Source organism: Oncorhynchus mykiss, chromosome 22, assembly GCF_057628025.1.
Source record: "Oncorhynchus mykiss isolate SJ-2025 chromosome 22, ASM5762802v1, whole genome shotgun sequence".
NCBI lineage: Eukaryota > Metazoa > Chordata > Actinopteri > Salmoniformes > Salmonidae > Oncorhynchus > Oncorhynchus mykiss.
Window position 1 is genome coordinate 41,945,776 of NC_143043.1, and position 25,150 is coordinate 41,970,925.

General features: G+C 42.8%; 1 protein-coding gene across 11 annotated transcripts in view; it reads right to left on the bottom strand.

Moving 5' to 3' along the window:
• The window catches only part of LOC110501806 (semaphorin-5B), a 289,412-nt gene that overhangs the window by 155,679 nt on the left and 108,583 nt on the right, over positions 1 to 25,150 (bottom strand). For all 11 annotated transcript variants that reach the window (XM_090216092.1, XM_036959221.2, XM_090216091.1 and 8 more), the window contains 2 exons: positions 15,358 to 15,457; positions 8,436 to 8,481 (listed from right to left, as the gene is read on the bottom strand). In XM_090216092.1, coding sequence (XP_090072218.1) covers positions 8,436 to 8,481; positions 15,358 to 15,457 — 146 coding nt within the window. The remainder of the gene's footprint in view (positions 1 to 8,435; positions 8,482 to 15,357; positions 15,458 to 25,150) is intronic.

The following is a 25,150-nucleotide window of genomic DNA, read 5'->3' on the forward strand; positions in this document are numbered from 1 at the left end:
GGTCAGCTTTGATAAAGACTGGGCTGCCATTAAAATGCATGAATAGGTCTGCTCTGACTGAATAGTGAATAGTGGTTGTTACTCCAGTTACTTCTCAATCAATCAGAGACTCGTTTCAACTAGAGGACAGCAGGTAAATGTAGACTCACTTTCACCCCATTTCAATACCTGACCTCCATTTCAGGTCTGTGTGATTGTGCAGGGCTGAAGCCAGCCAACCCTTAGGTCCTCCGGGACTGGGTTGGATAGCTCTCTCCTGCTGCTGTGTATGGTTCAGGCTAACAGGCAGGAGGAGGAAGAGGAATAGTTTGAAGCAGCGTCCTTCCATCTCTTTAGGCATGCTGGCAGGCTCAGATCCTCTCCTACTAACTGGGCAGCAGCAATGTTCTGTGCTCATCGATTTGGGCCCTGGCACACCTAATGACACCTCCAGTTAGAACAGAATGAAGAGGGAGCTGCCTTGTTTATCCCCCAGCTCAAGACAAGACAATAAAGAGTGTGTGTGTGTGCACGCGGGCGTACAGATGTTGAAAGACATGGTTCATTTCAGGACTGCCAGAACCATTTTACCGAGTACAGAAACAGTGTGCAAAACTCACCAACCCCAGTCCTCTTCCACATACAAAAAAAAGACAAGAGCACCAAAAACAAAGGACCACTGGGCACAGATGTCAGTTTAACGTCTAGTTTTGATTTACAGTTGGTTGAGTTGTCGACTAACGTGAATTCAACTTGAAATCAACAACAAAAAATGACCATGTCATTGGATTTAGGTTCAAAGTTGGGTGAAAAAAAGACTAAATGTCCTTATAAGTTGATGTCTTCTTGCAAATCAAATCAGTTTTACACCTTTATTCAATCACATTGATTTATTTCGTTGAAATGACATGGAAACAATGTTGATTCAACCAGTTTTTGCCCAGTGGGGAAACATTGACATTGGCACACTGGTGGCAGCTGCTCACATATTATGTCACTCTGTTGTGACCGTGCTGAAAGAGCACTTTGTCATAGAAGCCTAAGTCTGTGTGTGGTGACATGCTTTCATTCATCCATCCATCCTTCTCAGTGCAGAAAAACAGGTTGTTGTGCTGTAGAGTCAGACCAACATACAGCATTCACTCATTTCACTCAACCTCTCCCCGAAATGTGCATTCGTTTTTAAGTACTATATCACTTGACACATTGATGAAAATAATCATGGCCTCTAAACCTTCAAGCTGCATACTGAACCCAATTCCAACTAAACTACTGAAAGAGCTGCTTCCTGTGCTTGGCCCTCCTATGTTGAACATAATAAACGGCTCTCTATCCACCGGATGTGTACCAAACTCACTAAAAGTGGCAGTAATAAAGCCTCTCTTGAAAAAGCCAAACCTTGACCCAGAAATGTTTTTAAAAACTATCGGCCTATATTGATTCTCCCATTCCTCTCAATTTAAAAAAAGCTGTTGCACAGCAACTCACTGCCTTCCTGAAGACAAGCAATGTATACAAAACGCTTCAGTCTGGTTTTAGACCCCATCATAGCGCTGAGACTGCACTTGTGAAGGTGGTAAATTACCTTTTAATGGCGTCAGACTGAGGCTCTGCATCTGTCCTCGTGCTCCTAGACCATAGCGCTGAGTTTGATACCATCGATCACCACATTCTTTTGGAGAGATTGGAAACCCAAATTGGTCTACACGGACAAGTTCTGGCCTGGTTTAGATCTTATCTGTCGGAAAGATATCAGTTTGTCTCTGTGAATGGTTTGTCCTCTGACAAATCAACTGTACATTTCGGTGTTCCTCAAGGTTCCGTTTTAGGACCACTATTGTTTTCACAATATATTGTACCTCTTGGTGATGTTATTCTGAAACATAATGTTAACTTTCACTGCTATGCGGATGACACACAGCTGTACATTTCGATGAAACATGGTGAAGCCCCAAAATTGCCCTCCCTGGAAGCCTGTGTTTCAAACGTAAGGAAGTGGATGGCTGCAAATGTTCTAGTTTTAAACTCGGACAAAACAGAGATGCTTGTTCTAGGTCCCAAGAAACAAAGAGATCTTCTGTTGAATCTGACAATTAATCTTGATGGTTGTACAGTCGTCTCAAATAAAACTGAAGGACCCTGATCTCTCTTTTGACGAACATATCAAGACTGTTTCAAGGATAGATTTTTTCCATCTACGTAACATTGCAAAAATCAGAAATGTCTGTCCAAAAATTATGCAGAAAAATGTATCCATGCTTTTGTCACTTCTAGGTTAGACTACTGCAATACTGTAATTTCTGGCTACCCGGATAAAGCACTAAATAAACTTCAGTTAGTACTAAACACGGCTGCTAGAATCTTGACTAGAACCAAAAGATTTGATCATATTACTCCAGTGCTAGCTTCTCTACACTGGCTTCCTGTTTAGGCAAGGGCTGATTTCAAGGTTTTACTGCTAACCTACAAAGCATTACATGGGCTTGCTCCTACCTATCTTCCGATTTGGTCCTGCCGTACATACCTACACGTACGCTACAGTCACAAGACTCCAGCAAACAGCTGGAGGCAGGGCGTTCTCCTATAGAGGTCCATTTTTATGGAATGGTCTACCTACCCATGTGAAGACTCATCTCTTCAGTAGGTCCTATGATTGAGTGTAGTCTGGTCCAGGAGTGTGAAGGTGAACGGAAAGGCACCCTTGCTGGCCGGTTCCCTTCTCTCCACAGGCCCTGTCCGGGAGTACCGTAGGATGGGGCCTACAGTGTCTCCTGACCCCTCCTGTTTCAACTCTCTAGAGACAGCAGGAGCGGTAGAGATACTCTGAATGACCGGCTATGAAAAGCCAACTGACATGTACTTCTGAGGTGCTGAACTGTTGCCCCTGCGACAACCACTGTGATTATTATTATTTGACCCTGCTGGTCATCTATGAACATTTGAACATCTTGGGCATGTTCTGTTATAATCTCCACCCGGCACAGCCAGAAGGGGACTGGCCACCCCTCATAGCCTGGTTCCTCTGTGTTTCTTCATAGGTCCTGGCTTCCTAGGGAGTTTTTCCTAGCCACCGTGCTTCTACACCTGCATTGCTTGCTGTTTGGGGTTTTAGGCTGGGATTCTGTACAGCACTTTGTGACATCAGCTGATGTAAGGACTTTATAAATAAATTTGATTTGATTTAGTCACACCTGGGTTCAAATAGTATTCGTGTTCTTTCAAGGAGTGTTTGATTGAGTCTTGCTTGAGTGCCAGATGGACGGGGTTGGACACTTTTGGAACTATTACAATAGTCTTGGCTCTGGTCTGGGTACATGTTCTTTAGCTAACAGCTCACAGACACAGTTCAGGTAGGCTAGTCTACATTAGATTATTATTGATAAGAGCGAGAATATTTGTATTTGTCAAACGGCAGTCAAGCATCAATCATCATGTCACCAGTATCAGACCCCCAATATTATTGGAAAGGAGCATCAAGACCGGCCGTGCACTTTCATCACCGTGTGAAGGCCATCATAATTGATTTCATCTGAAGCCTAATAAACTGCATGGTTTTGTAGTGGGAGACCACATATCATATCGCGTGACTCCAAGTTTACTTTGATGATGGTTATTATATCAATATGAGCATAAAAATGTTTCCACCGCCATTTCTAGCATAATTAATTTTACCAACACAAAAATATCCCACCTTGTCAAACTAACTAACTATCTGTCGGCATTTATAAAATTGTACCGAAACTAAATTTTTGTTTTTTGGTATTTTTTTTATTACCTTTATTTAACTAGGCAAATCAGTTAAGAACAAATTCTTATTCACAATGACAGCCTAGGAACAGTGGGTTAACTGCGTTGTTCAGGGGCAGAACAACAGATTTTTACCATGTCAGCTCAGGGGTACGATCTAGCAACCTTTCGGTTACTGTCCCAATGCTCTAACCACGAGGCTACCCCGCCGCCCTGAGTATAACTTTACTCTCATAAAAACTGTAGTTTGTGATGTACAATCTCCAGGGCTGGAATACTAAAAACAGGTCCCACACCACCACGAGCCTTCTCTACCTGATGCACTGTAATCCCACAGTAGACCCCTGTAACAGTAGCTACCTCCATATAGACATCACACCAAACACTCACTCTTTCACCACCCCACCACCATCCTAGGAGATGAAAACACTCCAGTCCCAAAACCACAGAATCAATACCAGCAAGCCATTTGCTGCCAGGAAAGTTAAAGAAGGAGTGGCAGAACAGGAGTAGAGAGAGGAGGAGAAGGAGAGAATGAGAGCAGGTCTGGGAGCCCAGCGGAAGAGAGGAGCGCTGGCTGCAGACAGATAAGTGTGGTTTGTTAAAGACCACTGACAGGGTTCGATAGGCTACATTCTAAATGTAACCCATTACAGTGTCCAAAATGGTCATCAGTAACGTAATTTTGAGATTACCCAAAATCAGTAACGTAATCGGATTACTTTCCCCTTAAAGAGTAACTTTCATGAAAAGTTGTTTTAATCGAAAACCAGGATGTTTTAGGCTTAGTTATAGTGAAACACATTAATTCTGGTCTTCATTTCGACAGTTCAATGCCAGGGTGATATATTGTTCTTTTAGTAGTACATCTAGCTGTTTTTACCCCTAGCGGTTCAACTCCACCATTGAAATGGTGATGTAGAAGCACCTTGAGAAGGTTCCTCTGTCATCTCAAGGAAGGGGTTCATTATGAAATACACTCCCTACTAGATGTGCTGGGTGGTACCGCCTCAAGGAAGGGGTTCATTATGAAATACACTCCCTTCTAGATGTGCTGGGTGGTACCGCCTCAAGGAAGGGGTTCATTATGAAGTACACTCCCTTCTAGATGTGCTGGGTGGTACCGCCTCAAGGAAGGGGTTCATTATGAAGTACACTCCCTTCTAGATGTGCTGGGTGGTACCACCTCAAGGAAGGGGTTCATTATGAAGTACACTCCCTTCTAGATGTGCTGGGTGGTACCACCTCAAGGAAGGGGTTCATTATGAAATACACTCCCTTCTAGATGTGCTGGGTGGTACCGCCTCAAGGAAGGGGTTCATTATGAAGTACACTTCCTTCTAGATGTGCTGGGTGGTACCACCTCAACGCTCAATGGCCTTGGTAAGTGGAGTGTGCCAATACATTTTGCATGATGCTTCCTTGACTAAATTCAAAAGGCAGTTAGGCACATTTCTGCATATGACTTAATTCAAAGTTTTTGATTACCGTTTCATACACATCTATGTGCTTTTATGAAGAAAACAAAATGTAGGCTTTGACGATTATATGTTTATGTTCGTTGCTACATCTATCGTAACAAGAAATAGATGACAATGGTGGTCATATCAAGTCATTGTATTTTTCCCCAACTGCTATGACTGATTGGTGGTGCAGTATGCTAAGACAGTTGGCTCATATTTGTGAGTTCTAATACCACATTGGGCAGATATATATAGATTTAAAAAATATAAAACTAACCCCTTTTTTGTGGTATCCAATTGGTAGTTACAGTCTTGTCTCATCGCTGCAACTCCGTACAGACTCAGGAGAGGCAAAGGTCGAGAGCCATGCGTCCTCTGAAACACAACCCAACTAAGCCGCACTGCTTCTTGAGACAATGCCCACTTAACCCAGAAGCCAGCCACACCAATGTGTCAGTGGAAACACCGTACACCTGGCAAACGTGTCAGCGTGCACTGCGCCCGGCCAGCCACAGGAGTGCACAACGGGACAAGGACATCCCTGCCAGCCAAACCCTCCCCTAATCCAGATGAGGCCAATTGTGCACCAACTGGTGTCCCAGTTGCGGCCGGCTGCAACAGAGCCTGGACTCGAACCCAGAATCTCTAGTGGCACAGCAATGTAATGCCTTAGACCACTGCACCACTCGGGAGGCCTCAGGCAGATATATACAGTGCCTTGCGAAAGTATTCGGCCCCCTTGAACTTTGCGACCTTTTGCCCTATTTCAGGCTTCAAACATAAAGATATAAAACTGTATTTTTTTGTGAAGAATCAACAACAAGTGGGACACAATCATGAAGTGGAACGACATTTATTGGATATTTCAAACCTTTTTAACAAATCAAAAACTTAAAAATTGGGCGTGCAAAATTATTCAGCCTCTTTTCTTTTAGTGCAAGAAACTCTCTCCAGAAGTTCAGTGAGGATCTCTGAATGATCCAATGTTGACCTAAATGACTAATGATGATAAATACAATCCACCTGTGTGTAATCAAGTCTCCGTATAAATGCACCTGCACTGTGATAGTCTCAGAGGTCCGTTAAAAGCGCAGAGAGCATCATGAAGAACAAGGAACACACCAGGCAGGTCCGAGATACTGTTGTGAAGAAGTGTAAAGCCGGATTTGGATACAAAAAGATTTCCCAAGCTTTAAACATCCCAAGGAGCACTGTGCAAGCGATAATATTGAAATGGAAGGAGTATCAGACCACTGCAAATCTACCAAGACCTGGCCGTCCCTCTAAACTTTCAGCTCATACAAGGAGAAGACTGATCAGAGATGCAGCCAAGAGGCCCATGATCACTCTGGATGAACTGCAGAGATCTACAGCTGAGGTGGGAGACTCTGTCCATAGGACAACAATCAGTCGTATATTGCACAAATCTGGCCTTTATGGAAGAGTGGCAAGAAGAAAGCCATTTCTTAAAGATATCCATAAAAAGTGTTGTTTAAAGTTTGCCACAAGCCACCTGGGAGACACACCAAACATGTGGAAGAAGGTGCTCTGGTCAGATGAAACCAAAATTGAACTTTTTGGCAACAATGCAAAACGTTATGTTTGGCGTAAAAGCAACACAGCTGAACACACCATCCCCACTGTCAAACATGGTGGTGGCAGCATCATGGTTTGGGCCTGCTTTTCTTCAGCAGGGACAGGGAAGATGGTTCAAATTGATGGGAAGATGGATGGAGCCAAATACAGGACCATTCTGGAAGAAAACCTGATGGAGTCTGCAAAAGACCTGAGACTGGGACGGAGATTTGTCTTCCAACAAGACAATGATCCAAAACATAAAGCAAAATCTACAATGGAATGGTTCAAAAATAAACATATCCAGGTGTTAGAATGGCCAAGTCAAAGTCCAGACCTGAATCCAATCGAGAATCTGTGGAAAGAACTGAAAACTGCTGTTCACAAATGCTCTCCATCCAACCTCACTGAGCTCGAGCTGTTTTGCAAGGAGGAATGGGAAAAAAATTCAGTCTCTCGATGTGCAAAACTGATAGAGACATACCCCAAGCGACTTACAGCTGTAATCGCAACAAAAGGTGGCGCTACAAAGTATTAACTTAAGGGGGCTGAATAATTTTGCACGCCCAATTTTTCAGTTTTTGATTTGTTAAAAAAGTTTGAAATATCCAATAAATGTCGTTCCACTTCATGATTGTGTCCCACTTGTTGTTGATTCTTCACAAAAAAATACAGTTTTATATCTTTATGTTTTAAGCCTGAAATGTGGCAAAAGGTCGCAAAGTTCAAGGGGGCCGAATACTTTCGCAAGGCACTGTATATATATATATTTTTTTTAATCTACATTATTTATTGCCTGCCACACACTTCTAATTCCTAAAAGTGAAAGCATGTCTGTGAGAAGGGATGCCCTGGTAGTAGTTGTAGGTTTTTATACAGTACTAAAGACCAATCTGAGTTCATTTGACCATTGGAAAAAGAGCTACTGTGTAAATACTGCAATGTGAGTTGGATTGAATTAATCTTCATTTCCAAGGTGATGATTGCACTTTTCTTCCCAACACAATACCGCAATAAATGTGAGTCCACATTTATTTTGCGTCCCATGGGGGATTCAAATTTATACCGCAAGTGGCAATAGATGTCAGCAAATAAGTGCCTTACCACTGTGAGCTAAATGTGCATCATAAGCAAATACGTCCCTTGACATCATTTTATTATCAGAGCGTGCCAGTGGACTCCTGGTATATTTTAGTGAGAAACTTTTGGAATCAGGTACAACTACCTTTACCCACCCCCAAAATGAATATTTACTAGCAATTCCCCTCAACCACTACTTCTCAACTGAATGCATGTTTTGAAAATTTAAAGGGGCAAGGGCAAAGGCGGAAATTGGGGTTGAGAGTTACCCTTTAAGAGGCATAAGATCACGACATAGTGGACTGACTTTTGGTCAGACTCGTTCGAGTGGAATTAACTTAAAACTGGCAGCTTTTTTTCCAAGGCTGAACTGAATGTCATTGAGAAAACAGAAATGATGTCATAATGTACTTTTACACAAAGATCCTTTTGGAATTTAAAAGTAATCTAAGTAATCAGAGTTTTTCAAAAGTATCTAATCTGATTACAATATTTTTGCTGGAATAACTGATTTTTTTTTGTTTTTGTAATCAGATTATACGTAACTGGACAACACACAGCAAGATAAGAGAGGAGGTGGACTTATTTTACCTGGATGAGAGACACGTTGTTGAGACTCAATCTGAAGAGGAAGTTTCTGTGTAAAAATGACAGAGAGGAAATAACAGTTTAAACAAACAGTTAATAAACACTTAGTTTACATGGCAGTTGTGTGTGTTTTCTGTTACAGTGAGTCACAAATGGCACCACAGGTCCCAGAGTGGTTTGGCGGAAGAAAATAAAAACTGGGGCCCGTAGTTTTTCCTAATCTGGTAACCTAACCAGGTAGACCTCTGGACCTTACACAATAAGAAGTGATTCATCTGTTGTGAAAAGGTTTAATATGGGCTATGATGGGACCAGATTTTTTCTAATCAGGTAACATGGTTAAAAAAAATCATGGCCCCTGGCGAGGATGAAAACTCTGCAACCGTGTAGTCCCTTATGGAAAAAATACATGACTTTCACATATGATAACGTGTTTTTGTAACATTTGACATGTGACATTTGACATGTGAAATAATGTGTTTTTGGAACACTTCACATGACATTTTCTTGAGTGTATTTTTAACAAGGCTGAGATAAACTTTAAAGTTCAAAGTGTAGGAATACAGGTGAAGTGCTTTAATGATACAGACATGGTGGTGTAGCAGGAAGATCGGAATGCCATGAACCAAGAGGTTGTGAGTTCAAATCACAGATAAGGACATATTGAATAATAATGTCTGTATAATTAAACTAACACAGTGTGCAAAACATTAGGAACATATGCTTTTTCCATGACTTAGACTGACTAGGTGAAAACTATGATCCCTTATTGACGTCACTTGTTAATTCCACGTCAAATCTGTGTAGATGGAGGGGAGGAGACTGGTTAAAGGATTTTTAGGCATTACATTTATGAATGAGTTTTTGCTTGTGTCTGTTGAGAGTAATGTGTTATCACGCTTACTAAATTAATACTTGAGAAAAATGGAGAGCGCGCCATGAGCTTTGTGCCTGTACCGCTCAAACTGCAATTTTCTGTTTAATCTGATTGGTCAAGACATGCAAAGAGCCTGCAGCAGCACTCCGATGTGAAGCACAGAGAAATTGTGGGTGAGTTGACAAATCATTAGACAAAATCTAAAAATAAAAAAAACAACACTTCGACCGTGTTTTTAACGCTTTGCATCAATATATTGTATTGAACTAAATAGAAAGAACTGACAAATGATGCCTCACCACATGTTCTGGCAGCCCATTACTGATTCTCTGCAGTCATATAACAACTCTGGAGATAGACGTTGTTTCAAAACGTCCAGCTGACAAATTCCAGACCAGGCCCTATCAAACAAGCCTCAACAAACTACTTAAAGAGCAACTGAAGGCAATAAACAACTTATCTGGTAGAAAACATGTATTCGAGTATAAAAATGTACTACAAAGTGTAAATAGGATAATTTTGGTCAAAGTTATTCTTGTCCAAAACTGAGATTTGCGAGATAAATACGAACAAGTGGTTTTTCACAGAATGAAGTGTACCGTAACATTTGTGTTTATTTCCATCCTGCCCACAGCTGGCAGAACCCAAGTGATCATAAATTCGGAGAGCAACTATGGAGCGAGATAGCTGCCAAAAGGTTGACGGTACATATCGTTAGGATTGTAAGAAAAGCCATTGTAAATTGTTAGGATTGTAAGAAAAGCCATAGTAAATTGTTAGGATTGTAAAGAAAAGCCATAGTAAATTGTTAGGATTGTAAAGAAAAGCCATAGTAAATTGTTAGGATTGTAAGAAAAGCCATAGTAAATTGTTAGGATTGTAAAGAAAAGCCATAGTAAATTTTTAGGATTGTAAAGAAAAGCCATAGTAAATTGTTAGGATTGTAAAGAAAAGCCATCGTAAATTGTTAGGATTGTAAGAAAAGCCATAGTAAATTGTTAAGATTGTAAAGAAAAGCCATAGTAAATTGTTACGATTGTAAAGAAAAGCCATAGTAAATTGTTAGGATTGTGAGAAAAGCCATCGTAAGTTGTTAGGATTGTAAGAAAAGCCATCGTAAATTGTTAGGATTGTAAGAAAAGCCATAGTAAATTGTTAGGATTGTAAGAAAAGCCATAGTAAATTGTTAGGATTGTAAGAAAAGCCATAGTAAATTGTTAGGATTGTAAAGAAAAGCCATAGTAAATTGTTAGGATTGTAAGAAAAACCATCGTAAATTGTTGGATTGTAAGAAAAGCCATAGTAAATTGTTAGGATTGTAAGAAAAGCCATAGTAAATTGTTAGGATTGTAAGAAAAGCCATAGTAAATTGTTAGGATTGTAAGAAAAGCCATAGTAAATTGTTGGGATTGTAAGAAAAGCCATGTGCGAAACATGAAGTATACATTTTAAATTAGATCTGTAAACGTTAGACTATACATTTACACATTCAATTTGTAGTTTACGTCTCCCTTTACTCAGTTACAGATCTTTTTAATCGATTCAAACTTTCTTCAGTATTGTGGCATCTGCAAAGGCCATGAACCAAACGTAGCTAGTTTAAGTTAGCTTGTCAATCAAGCAACTCTAGCCCAGACATTAGATTTTCTTTGCAGCTTCCGGCTTCATTTGAAAATAAAAGTCTAGAGCTTGTTTTAGAACTGCATTCAATAACGATGTTACACCAGTATATGGCGTAGTATAGGCTTGGGCATTCAGCAAATGACTTGTGTGAGAACGATAAAGACAGCCTTGTCTAGAATAACCGCCTGAGCTGCAAAATAGAAAATAAATGATTTAGGCTAGGCCTATTCCGCTATCTAAATATGCCATACTGTTGTGTGTTATTTAATGGCCATATAATTGCATAATTTATTTTTATAGCCGCGTGGGGCTACTGTGGTGACCATGTAACCTAATGGATCACACTTTTCCCAGTATTTGGGAGCACGGACTGTTGGCCTTATATTAGGCACTTTGCCTGTTGTATTAGTGAATTCCACTCTGTATGTAGGCTTGTTATAGCCCTTTGTGTTGCACAACCCCATCACGCAGAGGCTATATCCATATCAATAAATGTGACAAAACAAAATATTGATGAAGTCGAGGCTATAACCTGTCCTGAGCGAAATAGCCAAGGGGTCCCAAATGGTCAAGACTATCTATGGCCTATTCTTATTGACTGGTCTGTTTACCCTGCATCAGCCACTGCATGTGCCTCTTCAACTATTTAGTTTAACATTTATTCAGTGGGATATATTTTGAGACCTGTGAGCTAAGGTCTTTTTTTTAAAGGGACCCCTATTATAAAACACAAATAGAGTTTAAAAAATGATTCTGCAGGACACCATCACACTAAAGTTGAAGGGCTATTTTTATTTGGATCGGCCTAAATTAAACTTTGAATTATTAAAGTGATAGGCTAAAGAACTTGATCATTTTGAATACACACATGGATTTCAATAAACAAATGGATAAGACTGTTCTATTCTCTTTGATTTAGTTCCTATTGCAACTCAGACAAATGACTGAATGGATGACATACTGACTGACTAAATTGAATGAAGGATGAAAGAAATGTTCAAATATGTTGCAATGACGAGTTGCACGCATCATGCATGCTGTGGACTTCATTTGGTTAGTAGGTAAATAGGCCTACATTAGGGTATAATGACTATGGCTGCATGACTCCAGAAGGGCATCTTCTGAGGCTGAGGGGTGCTTTTCCGAAGGCACATGGTGCTGTGGTGCTGCATGGAGATCACAAGCTCTTCAACTGGACATCAGTATCGCACTGGAAGGAATAGCCTATACAGAGACTGCCTACAGTAAGACCACTGCAACAGAGGTATTGTTAGTGTGGGAATGAGCTTATGCCAGACTTAACCTACATTTAACCTCTCACTTGTTCATTTCAAAGTCCATATGTTTCATATAAATCATGAAAAATGTGTTTAAATTCATATTAACCGCTCATGCAGAATATGCTTTGGCAAGATTAAGCGATTTAATAAAATATCCAATAAAAATATATGAGTGACTCCATAATGAGTGACTCCAGTGGTTCTACATAATTAATAGAGTCACCAAACATCTCTAATCATTCTATATACTATTGGTTATGATTACTTATTCCTGGTAGATACTACTGGCTATGATTGCAGACAGAGCCCAGAGAACGGAATGGTGCAGTATTCAATCCGTCATATTTGATAAGGTGCATGCATGGGGATGTCCACTTCACCCAGATATATGCCCATGCTTTAGAGATACACCTAGCGGACTGAAACTTCACTGTTGTAGGCATAATACAGCTAGTGCTATCTAGAATTATGCTGCCAAACAAATCCATGACATTAGCTACCTACATGTGAAGTAAACTCAACTGAGGAGTAATAGAAAATGGAGACTTAACGTGCAGGATACCTCTTTCAGGGATTCCCTGACTTCAGTTTTTTTATATTGTGGTACGCTTGTTCATGTACAGTGCCTTGCAAAAGTATTCGGCCACCTTGAACTTTGCGACCTTTTGCCACATTTCAGGCTTCAAACATAAAGATATAAAACTGTATTTTTTTGTGAAGAATCAACAACAAGTGGGACACAATCATGAAGTGGAACGACATTAATTGGATATTTCAAACTTTTTTAACAAATCAAAAACTGAAAAATTGGGCGTGCAAAATTATTCAGCCCCCTTAAGTTAATACTTTGTAGCGCCACCTTTTGCTGCGATTACAGCTGTAAGTCGCTTGGGGTATGTCTCTATCAGTTTTGCACATCGAGAGACTGAATTTTTTTCCCATTCCTCCTTGCAAAACAGCTCGAGCTCAGTGAGGTTGGATGGAGAGCATTTGTGAACAGCAGTTTTCAGTTCTTTCCACAGATTCTCGATTGGATTCAGGTCTGGACTTTGACTTGGCCATTCTAACACCTGGATATGTTTATTTTTGAACCATTCCATTGTAGATTTTGCTTTATGTTTTGGATCATTGTCTTGTTGGAAGACAAATCTCCGCCCCAGTCTCAGGTCTTTTGCAGACTCCATCAGGTTTTCTTCCAGAATGGTCCTGTATTTGGCTCCATCCATCTTCCCATCAATTTGAACCATCTTCCCTGTCCCTGCTGAAGAAAAGCAGGCCCAAACCATGATGCTGCCACCACCATGTTTGACAGTGGGGATGGTGTGTTCAGCTGTGTTGCTTTTACGCCAAACATAACGTTTTGCATTGTTGCCAAAAAGTTCAATTTTGGTTTCATCTGACCAGAGAACCTTCTTCCGCATGTTTGGTGTGTCTCCCAGGTGGCTTGTGGCAAACTTTAAACAACACTTTTTATGGATATCTTTAAGAAATGGCTTTCTTCTTGCCACTCTTCCATAAAGGCCAGATTTGTGCAATATACGACTGATTGTTGTCCTATGGACAGAATCTTCCACCTCAGCTGTAGATCTCTGCAGTTCATCCAGAGTGATCATGGGCCTCTTGGCTGCATCTCTGATCAGTCTTCTCCTTGTATGAGCTGAAAGTTTAGAGGGACGGCCAGGTCGTGGTAGATTTGCAGTGGTCTGATACTCCTTCCATTTCAATATTATCGCTTGCACAGTGCTCCTTGGGATGTTTAAAGCTTGGGAAATCTTTTTGTATCCAAATCCGGCTTTAAACTTCTTCACAACAGTATCTCGGACCTGCCTGGTGTGTTCCTTGTTCTTCATGATGCTCTCTGCGCTTTTAACGGACCTCTGAGACTATCACAGTGCAGGTGCATTTATACGGAGACTTGATTACACACAGGTGGATTGTATTTATCATCATTAGTCATTTAGGTCAACATTGGATCATTCAGAGATCCTCACTGAACTTCTGGAGAGAGTTTGTTGCACTGAAAGTAAAGGGGCTGAATAATTTTGCACGCCCAATTTTTCAGTTTTTGATTTGTTAAAAAAGTTTGAAATATCCAATAAATGTCGTTCCACTTCATGATTGTGTCCCACTTGTTGTTGATTCTTCACAAAAAAATACAGTTTTATATCTTTATGTTTGAAGCCTGAAATGTGGCAAAAGGTCGCAAAGTTCAAGGTGGCCGAATACTTTTGCAAGGCACTGTAGCACTCCTCACAGGCAGTTTGGTGTATGTTTTTTGTTGAGAGGAAACTGCTAAACTCTGTAAGTTATTATTGTACGTCAGAATTGCAACAAGATTTGTTCAAGCCTAAAATGTTAATCTATAAATCAGAAAATGGTGTTTGTATGTTCACAGGTGAAATTTCATGTTTTACGTTTCACACATGGCTTTTCTTATGATCTAACAATTTACGTATGGATTTTCTTACAATCTTAATGATACGTATGTTCAACCTTTCGGCAGCTAACTCGCTCCATACCCAGGGTAAATTTGGTTTGACATTTGATATCCCTATGGGGCTAGTTAGAGATCATCAGTAAATTACACAATGTACACGTGACAATAATTTAAAGTCAATAGCTCCAACCTTCAATGAGTTACAAATCTCAAACCAACTATAAAATTGTAGAAATTCATATACAAATATTGAAAGTATTTAATGAGAAATAAAAGAACTTGGCCACTGTCCCACACCAACCGGCTGAAGCTAATTGGAGAAAGAAGTTGGCTAGCTTGTTAGCTAGTCTAGGCTAGCTCCAGACACAAGACCTGGTTAGACTGTTTCAAGTTATCTGGAAGGGTGAGTGACTAACTGTGTGCTGTTTTGGCAGAGTGAAAGTACAAACGCTTCTCATGTTCGAACACCCACATCAAAACATGGCCCAAATCTAGTTCTCAGTCTCATTTCCTGATGAGGATAATTGAACCAAAGTTAAATCAGGAAGTTCAGACCCCCTTTAACATGATTACCACTTTTGAATTTATTTCAACATTGTCTATGATAGAAAGTGAGGAATTCTCAGCAGCAGCGAAGTGCAGGGCCAGGCAGAGTGTTTTGCTTAAGTGATAAATGAACAAGAGATAAATGAAGGAATGCATTCTTACCTTGCACCCACTATCAGCTCATTCCTGGTCAGATCAAGGGTCAGTTGGGAGTAGTCTCTCACGCCCGGGTGGGAGAAAATAGAGATCCAAGGACTCAGGGCTGAAAGAGAGGAAGAAAAGAGTGCAAGGGATAGAGAGTGAAAACGAAAGCGAGAGTTAAGTAAAGTTAAGGACTACAAAGGATGTTTCTCTACTATATTGTAACATGAAGAATTGTCTTCTGTTGGGCTCCTGGGGCAGCCTGTTCAGTCGAGTTAAATTGAAGGTGACAGCAACATGAGTAACGTCTCTGAAATAAATCTAATAAGAGAGATTCGGAACACTTCTAATTCACATTGAAGTGAGTTACGATAGACGTCCTGAAAATACACTGGAATCACCTTGTGCTCTGATATGGTTGCCATGATCTATTTTGTGTTGTTATAGGTCCAAAACAGTGTATTTCACCTTTGCATATGTTTTCAGTTGGCCAATAATGTGAAAGTATGAAGTAGCCTCACCTGATGTCTTACAGGTGCAAACATGTCTGTCGGTGAGAAACGACCTATACGCTGTGGCTCGCAGCAGCGAAGAAGTGAGTGGGTAGATTGTGATTGTGTCCAGCTACTGGTAACCCCCCTCTGCCGAGACCCCAGTGGGATCCAGCAGAGAGGGACAATGCTGTCTAAGACCACATCAAGCCTACTGAGCCTAACGCAACCAGTCAAAAAGAGCCCTTCCAGGAAACACTCCCCAGCACCTACTGCTTCAGACATTTGACAGTCTCCTCACAAATCAAAAACAATTTCTCTCGGCAGAGTCACAGGAAGTAACACAATGCACCTTGTAGAGTGGCGAGTCCAGAAAGTGCTCAGCTGATCTCCATGTGATCTGCACGTGGGTTTGCTAAATGGGTTTCACCACATGAGAGATTGCAAGGTGAATGGGATTTGTTCATTTTATGTGTAGAACACAATATTGAAGTGGTTGGTTGCTTGGATTCAGCGTTGCAGTGTGTTTAGTAGCATATAACATGACAGAAAACCCAGACATCATTTTTTTGTTGTTGTTATTCCCAGAATAATTGTATTTATTTTGGCCCCTGCAAAGACAACCTTGGACATCTTCAGTTTGTTTACTGCATAAAAAAAATGCATTTACCATTTTAAGAAGTGAATGCTTGAATTTGAACAAAAATTCTTGAAATAACAAAAAGCTGAGTGGGGGGTTTCTATAAAAAAAAAGAATGATTTATCTCTCCTGATATTGTAACATTTTACTGCAGTGGGCTAAATTAGGGTGACAGTGTTTTTGGTCATCTTAAACAAATCTACTTTGAAACAAAAGTACACACCTCTGTCACGTTGTATAACTGATTGGAGACAGGCGTAGTAATTCATAATAGGGGGGTTTAATACTCCACCCAAAAATACAACATGCCATGAAAGTCACGGGGACGAAGCCCAAAACAAACATGTATGCAAAAACACAGGGATGTAACCCAAACCAAAGAGCGAGGTTACACCTCTAATAACTACACGGAACGAGACCCGTAATAACAATACACAGGACGAGACCCGTAATAACAATACACAGGACGAGACCCGTAATAACAATAAACGGGACGAGACCCGTAATAACAATACACAGGACGAGACCCGTAATAACAATACACAGGACGAGACCTGTAATAACAATAAACGGGACGAGACCCGTAATAACAATACACGGGACAAGACCCGTAATAACAATACACAGGACAAGACCCGTAATAACAATACACGGAACGAGACCCGTAATAACAATAAACGGGACGAGACCCGTAATAACAATACACAGGACGAGACCCGTAATAACAATACACAGGACGAGACCCGTAATAACAATAAACGGGACGAGACCCGTAATAACAATACACAGGACGAGACCCGTAATAACAATACACGGAACGAGACCCGTAATAACAATACACAGGACAAGACCCGTAATAACAATACACGGAACGAGACCCGTAATAACAATACACGGAACGAGACCCGTAATAACAATACACGGAACGAGACCCGTAATAACAAGTACACAGCAGTACACAATCCATGCAGCACGAAAGCCGAAACAAAGCACATGTACTCAAGACCAACGGACATGGGAACAATAACCGACAAGACAATGGTGAATCAGGTGTGCATAACGAAACAGTTAGAGGCCGGTGACGTAGACCCCCGGAACTGGTGCACAGAATGAGCAGCAGTACCGGGGGAATCCGTGGCAGTACGCCATCCCGACGTGCTGCACTAGCAGCGTAATGACACTGGCCTCGGGGACGACCACAGGGAGTTGGTCAGGGAGCTGATGGTGAAAATCCCTGGTCAGTGAGCCGTCCAGGTTGTCCACTCCAGGAACCCAGCAATGCTCCTCTCAGCAGTACCCCTCCCGTGTCGCACTGCACCAGCAGCGGGAATACACCGGCCTCGAGGACGACCACAGGAACGAGGTAAGGTCAGGGCCAGTTGCAGCTACCAAAGTTGCGTCATTGGACGGGCCAGTTGCCGAAGTTGCATCCACGTCGGACGGGCCAGTTGCAGCTGCCAAAGTTGCGACAGTGCGGGTCGGTCAGACCAGTTGCTGCTGCCGAAGTTGCGTCGGACGGGCCAGTTGCCGAAGATGCATTGGATGGGCCAGTTGCAGCAGCCGCGTCGGACGGGCCAGTTACAGCTGCCGAAGTTGCGTTGGACGGGCCATTCCGCGGTCTCCATTTAGGGTCGGTTATTCTGTCTCCGTGTAGGATTGGTTATTCTGTCATGTTGTATAAATGATTGGAGACAGGCCCAGGAATAAATAATAGGGGGGTTTAATACTCCACCCAAAAATACAACATGCTATGAAAGGCACGAAGCCCAAAACAAACACGTATACAAAAGTGAAAGAGCTGCAAAATCTGGACCCCTACAAATCAGCCGGGCTAGACAATCTGGACCCTCTCTTTCTAAAATTATCTGCCGAAATTGTTGCAACCCCTATTACTAGCCTGGTCAACCTCTCTTTTGTATTGTCTGAGATTCCCCTAGATTGGAACGCTGCCGCGGTCATCCCCCTCTTCAAAGGGGGAGACACTCTAGACCCAAACTGCTTCAGACCTATATCTATTCTACCCTGCCTTTCTAAGGTCTTCGAAAGCTAAATTAACAAACAGATTACCGACCATTTCAAATCCCACTCCGCTATCTGGTTTCAGAGCTGGTCATGGGTGCACCTCAGCCACGCTCAAGGTCCTAAACAATATCATAACCGCCATCGATAAGAGACATTACTGTGCAGCCGTATTCATCAACCTGGCTAAGGCTTTCGACTCTGTCAATCACAACATTCTTATTGGCAGACTCAATTGCCTTGGTTTCTCAAATGATTGCCTCGCTTGGTTCACCAACTACTTCTCTGACAGAGTTCAGTGTGTCAAATCGGATGGCCTGTTGTCCGGACCTCTGGCAGTCTCTATGGGGGTGCCACAGGGTTCAATTCTCGTGCCGACTCTCTTCTCTGTATACATCAATGATGTCGCTCTTGCTGCTGGTGATTCTTTGATCCACCTCTACGCAGACGACACCATTCTAAATACCTCTGGCCCTTCTTTGGACACTGTGTTAACCTCTCTTGGGTAGGGGGCAGTATTTTCACGTCCAGATGAAAAGCGTGCCCAAAGTAAACTGCCTGTTAATCAGGCCCAGAAGCTAGGATATGCATGTCATTTTTGGATAGAAAACACTCTAGTGTTTATAGTTTATAGCACTGTTCAAATTATGTCTTTGAGTGTAACAGAACTGATATGGCAGGCGAAACCCCGAGGACAAACCATCCCCCCCCCAAAAAAAGTTCAGCCTACCACCGTTTTCAATGGCTGTCACTTTTATTATAAGGCAAAATCCCCCCAGATTATAGTTCCTAGAGCTTCCACTAGATGTCAACATTTTTTAGAAAGTGTTTCATGCTGGTTTTTGGAAAAATTAGCCAGAAATTGTAGTTTTAATAGGTGGTTCCCAATTTGGCTGTAGTGTTTCCAAGCGCATGGAAGAGAGCGCGTTCTTTGGTATTTTTCTCCGGTAAAGACAATAACGATTCTCAGTCTTAAATTGTATAGTTTATTTACGTATTAGGGTACCTAAGGTTTGATTAAAAACATTGTTTGACTTGTTTGGAAAAGTTTATTAGTAACGTTTGGGATTCATTTTGTATGCATTTTGATGTTGGGAAACTGGGTGGATTATTGACTGAACGCGCCAGCTAAACTGAGTTTTTATGGATATAAAGAAGGACATTATCAAACAAAAGGACTATTTGTGATGTATCTTGGACCTTTTGGAGTGCCAACAGAAGAGCAAAGTGTAACGGTTTTCTTCGTGAGAAGGAGAGTCGGACCAAAATGCGGCGTGTCTATTGCAATCCATGTTTAATGAATTAACACACTAAACACAAACACTACCAAAACAATAAACTTAACAAAACCCGAAACAGCCTATACTTGTGTATCCTAACACAGAACAATGACATCAGGACACTAAGGACAATCACCCACGACAAACTCAAAGAATATGGCTGCCTAAATATGGTTCCCAATCAGAGACAACGATAAACACCTGCCTCTGATTGAGAACCACTTCAGACAGCCATAGACTTAGCTAGAACACCCCACTAGCTACAATCCCCACACATACACACCACATACAAAAACCCATGCCACACCCTGGCCTGACCAAATAAATAAAGATAAACACAAAATACTTTGACCAGGGTGTGACAGAACCCCCCCCCTAAGGTGCGGACTCCCGAACGCACCTCAAAACAATAGGGAGGGTCCGGGTGGGCGTCTGTCCATGGTGGCGGCTCCGGTGCGGGACGTGGACCCCACTCAATCAATGTCTTAGTCCCTTCTCCTTGCGTCCCTGGATAGTCCACCCTCGCCGCCGACCATGGCCTAGTAGTCCTCACCCAGAACCCCACTGGACTGAGGAGCAGATCGGGACTGAGGGGCAGCTCGGGACTGAGGCAGCTCGGGACTGAGGGGAAGCTCAGGAGTGAGAGGAAGCTCAGGAGTGAGAGGAAGCTCAGGCAGGTTGATGAATCTACCTGGCTGGCTGGTGGTTTCGGCAGATCCTGGCTGACTGGCAGATCCTGGCTGACTGGCAGATCTGGAAGAGTCTGGTCGACTGGCAGATCTTGAAGAGTCTGGTCGACTGGCAGATCTGGAAGAGTCTGGTCGACTGGCAGATCTGGAAGAGTCTGGTCGACTGGCAGATCTGGAAGAGTCTGGTCGACTGGCAGATCTGGAAGAGTCTGGTCGACTGGCAGATCTGGAAGAGTCTGGTCGACTGGCAGATCTGGAAGAGTCTGGTCGACTGGCAGATCTGGAAGAGTCTGGTCGACTGGCAGATCTGGAAGAGTCTGGTCGACTGGCGGATCTGGAAGAGTCTGGTCGACTGGCGGATCTGGAAGAGTCTGGTCGACTGGCGGATCTGGAAGATTCTGGTCGACTGGCGGATCTGGAAGAGTCTGGTCGACTGGCAGATCTGGAAGAGTCTGGTCGACTGGCAGATCTGGGAGAGTCTGGTCGACTGGCAGATCTGGAAGAGTCTGGTCGACTGGCAGATCTGGAAGAGTCTGGTCGACTGGCAGATCTGGCTGCTCCATGCTGACTGGCTGCTCCATGATGACTGGCAGCTCTGGCTGCTCCATGCTGACTGGCTGCTCCATGCTGACTGGCAGCTCTGGCTGCTCCATGCTGACTGGCTGCTCCATGCTGACTGGCAGCTCTGGCTGCTCCATGCTGACTGGCTGCTCCATGCTGACTGGCTGCTCTGGCTGCTCCATGCTGACTGGCTGCTCCATGCTGACTGGCTGCTCCATGCTGACTGGCGGCCCTGGCTGCTCCATGCTGACTGGCGGCCCTGGCTGCTCCATGCTAACTGGCAGCTCTGGCGGCTCCTTGCAGACTGGCAGCTCTGGCGGCTCCTTGCAGACTGGCAGCTCTGGCGGCTCCTTGCAGACTGGCAGCTTTGGCGGCATCCTGCAGACAGGCAGCTCTGGCGGCTCCTTGCAGACTGGCAGCTCCTTACAGACTGGCAGCTCTATGCAGACTGGCAGCTCCTTGCAGACTGGCAGCTCCTTGCTAACTGGCAGCTCTATGCTAACTGGCAGCTCTATGCTAACTGGCAGCTCTATGCTAACTGGCAGCTCTATGCTAACTGGCAGCTCTATGCTAACTGGCAGCTCTATGCTAACTGGCAGCTCTGAACAGGCGGGAGACTCCGGCAGCGCTGTAGAGAAGGAAGGCTCTAACAGCGCTAAACAGGCGGGAGACTCCGACAGCGCTGGAGAGGAGGAGGGCTCCGACAGCGCTGGACAGGCGAGGCGCACTATAGGCCTGATGCGTGGTGCTGGCACTGGTGGTACTGGGCCGAGGACACGCACAGGAAGCCTGGTGCGGGGAGCTGCTACCGGAGGGCTGGGGTGTGGAGGTGGCACAGGATGGGTTAGACCGTGAAGGCGTACTGGAGATCTTGAGAGCGGTGCTGGCACAGGACGTGCAAGGCTAGGGAGGTGCACAGGAGGCCTGGTACGTGAGACTGGCACCATCTTAACCAGCCGACTAACACGCACCTCAGGACGAGTATGGAGCGCTGACCCAGGTGCCATCAAATCCCCGACACGCTCCGTCGGGCGAATTCCATGTTTAAAACACCAACACAGCAACTCCCTCATTTCTCTCTCCTCCAATTTCCCCATTAACTCCTTCACAGTCTCTGTTTCGCTCACCTCCAACACCGGCTCTGGTCTCCTCCTTGGCTCCTCACGATAAACAGGGAGAGTTGGCTCAGGTCTGGCTCCTGACTCTGCCACACTCTCCCTGAGCCCCCCCCCAAGAAATTTTTGGGGCTGACTATGGGGCCTCCGTCCGCGCCGCCTTGCTTGCTTCGCAAACTCCATTCTCCTATATCCTTCCGCGCACTGCTCCATCGAATCCCAGGCGGGCTCCGGCACTCTCCCTGGGTCGACCGCCCACCTGTCTATCTCCTCCCAAGAAGTATAGTCCATACTGTACTCCACTTTGGGCTGTTCTTGCCTGTTGACACGCTGCTTGGTCCCTTTGTGGTGGGTGATTCTGTAACGGTTTTCTTCGTGAGAAGGAGAGTCGGACCAAAATGCGGCGTGTCTATTGCAATCCATGTTTAATGAATTAACACACTAAACACAAACACTACCAAAACAATAAACTTAACAAAACCCGAAACAGCCTATACTTGTGTATCCTAACACAGAACAATGACATCAGGACACTAAGGACAATCACCCACGACAAACTCAAAGAATATGGCTGCCTAAATATGGTTCCCAATCAGAGACAACGATAAACACCTGCCTCTGATTGAGAACCACTTCAGACAGCCATAGACTTAGCTAGAACACCCCACTAGCTACAATCCCCACACATACACACCACATACAAAAACCCATGCCACACCCTGGCCTGACCAAATAAATAAAGATAAACACAAAATACTTTGACCAGGGTGTGACACAAAGGTAAGGCATTTATTATATCGCTATTTCTGAGTTTCGTGGCACACCTGCCTGGTTGAAATATGTTTTTCATGCTTTTGTAAGCAGGGCGCTGTTCTCAGATAATCGCATGGTTTGCTTTCGCGGTAAAGCCTTTTTGAAATCTGACACAGCAGCTGGGTTAACAAGAAGTTAAGATTTAATTTGATGTATTACACTTGTGATTTTATGAAAGTTAAATATTTATAATTCTGCAGTTTGAATTTCGCTCTCTGCAAATTCACCGGATGTTGGCCAGGTGGGACGGTGCCCATAAGAAGAAGAACTAACCTACAGATGAGCTTCAATGCCATTACAACTCTCCTTCCGTGGCCTCCAACTGCTCTTAAATGCAAGTAAAACTAAATTGTGAGAGTGAAGGAGGCTTTGTTGCAAAATAGAAAGCCGATTCTAGATTTGATTTTTGATTGGAGATGTTTAACATGAGTATGGAAGGAGAGTTTACAGTCTAGCCAGACACCTAGGTATTTATAGTTGTCCACATATTCTAGGTCGGAACCATCCAGCGTGGTGACGCTAGTCGGGCGGGCGGGTGCGGGCAGCGAACGGTTGAAAAGCATGCATTTGGTTTTACTATGAGGCCAATAGAGGGCGATTTTGGATATTTGACTGCAGGAAAGAGCTACACCAAATACGACAAACTCACTGTCTGCTAGAGAGATGAAGAATTTACACTGAACTGAAGTCTTGGGAAAAACCACAAAAGACCCACAGATTTCCACCACACCAAAGCAGTGAATGGACAGACTACAGTAGGGTTAATTGCAACCATATGGCCGCATTATCCCGAGTATATATTAAGACATACTGTAATTAGGCAATAGCAGAGTAAAAATAGGGATGGATTATTAAGACATAACGAGACGATAGCAGAGTAAACATAGGGATGGATTATTAAGACATAATGAGACGATAGCAGAGTAATCATAGTGCTGGATTATTAAGACATAATGAGACGATAGCAGAGTAATCATAGGGATGGATTATTAAGACATAATGAGGGGCTTCTATTTCAATAAAATTATTTGAGAATATACACCTTGAAAAATAAATCCATTATTACGTCATGTTAGGTCCTAAGTAACATAACATACTTTCAAAAGAATAGAATATCATATTTTGAGTTTAATTAGGCCTATGTTATGGGTCTGTGCAGCCATGGCTGCGCAATCCAAATTAAATCAATAGCTTGTCATTTTGTTAATTAAACAGGCAAGGCACACCTACCCGGATGAATATGATGGAATATTAAAGGGCAACAAATATTTTTCACACACAACTTGTGTCATGGAAACGTATAGAACGCTGTCATATAACAAAGTTTTATTTTGAAACACAGCCCAAGCTTCTTTTTTTTTTTATCCATGTGTCATTTCTTTCCTACCCTCAACCCGCTTTGATAGGGAGCAAGTGAAGGGTCTTACCTTCATCAGGATACCGATACAAAATTTGAACAATCCTATTCTCAAAAGCATGCGAGTCTCAAATATTTCACAACCTCCGCGGGTGTTTGAGTTGACTACATACGATCGAGCTAAATAATAGGCCTATACGTGATTTTGGCTACATTATTGCACGCTAAATGTTTCTTATATGTGATAGATGAGAAAACTAATAGATAAACTATACCACCACGCAATTTGCCCAGCCAGAAACCAATTAGCCTATACAGACAGAGATTCAGTTAAACAAAATCGCATTGTTTAATTATCAGACAAGTCAGTGAAGTCACAGGCTGTTTTGGTAGGGAGTAGGTCTAGGCTGCTAAACGACTGCGAGTGAAGAGCAAAATAATCCACTTTTTAAACTACATTACATGGCAAAATGTTCTAAGAAATGAGCAAACTAGACAAGATGATCAGGAGCAACACTCACCTCAACGTAGCTAACATTTCCCCAGCCTAATTGTAGCCTAACCAGATTCCAAATGGAGATTCAAGGAAAACAAAAATCGGACATTTATTGATTTATCAATTGTCTCAAAGTAGCGCGATAGCAGTTCTGAAATGATTTAGTTGACCACACGCGGGTAGGCTATTGCTTCAATTCTATTGCAAGGATTGGATGACTAGGAGTTTCAGTAAGCAACAATTTGATACATGCCTTCAATTGCATTAGCCTACCTTATTCCAATATTTTAATAATTCAGTCATTTTTTCCCCCCACAGTAATTCTTTCTGGATCCATCTAGTTGTGGTTTAGA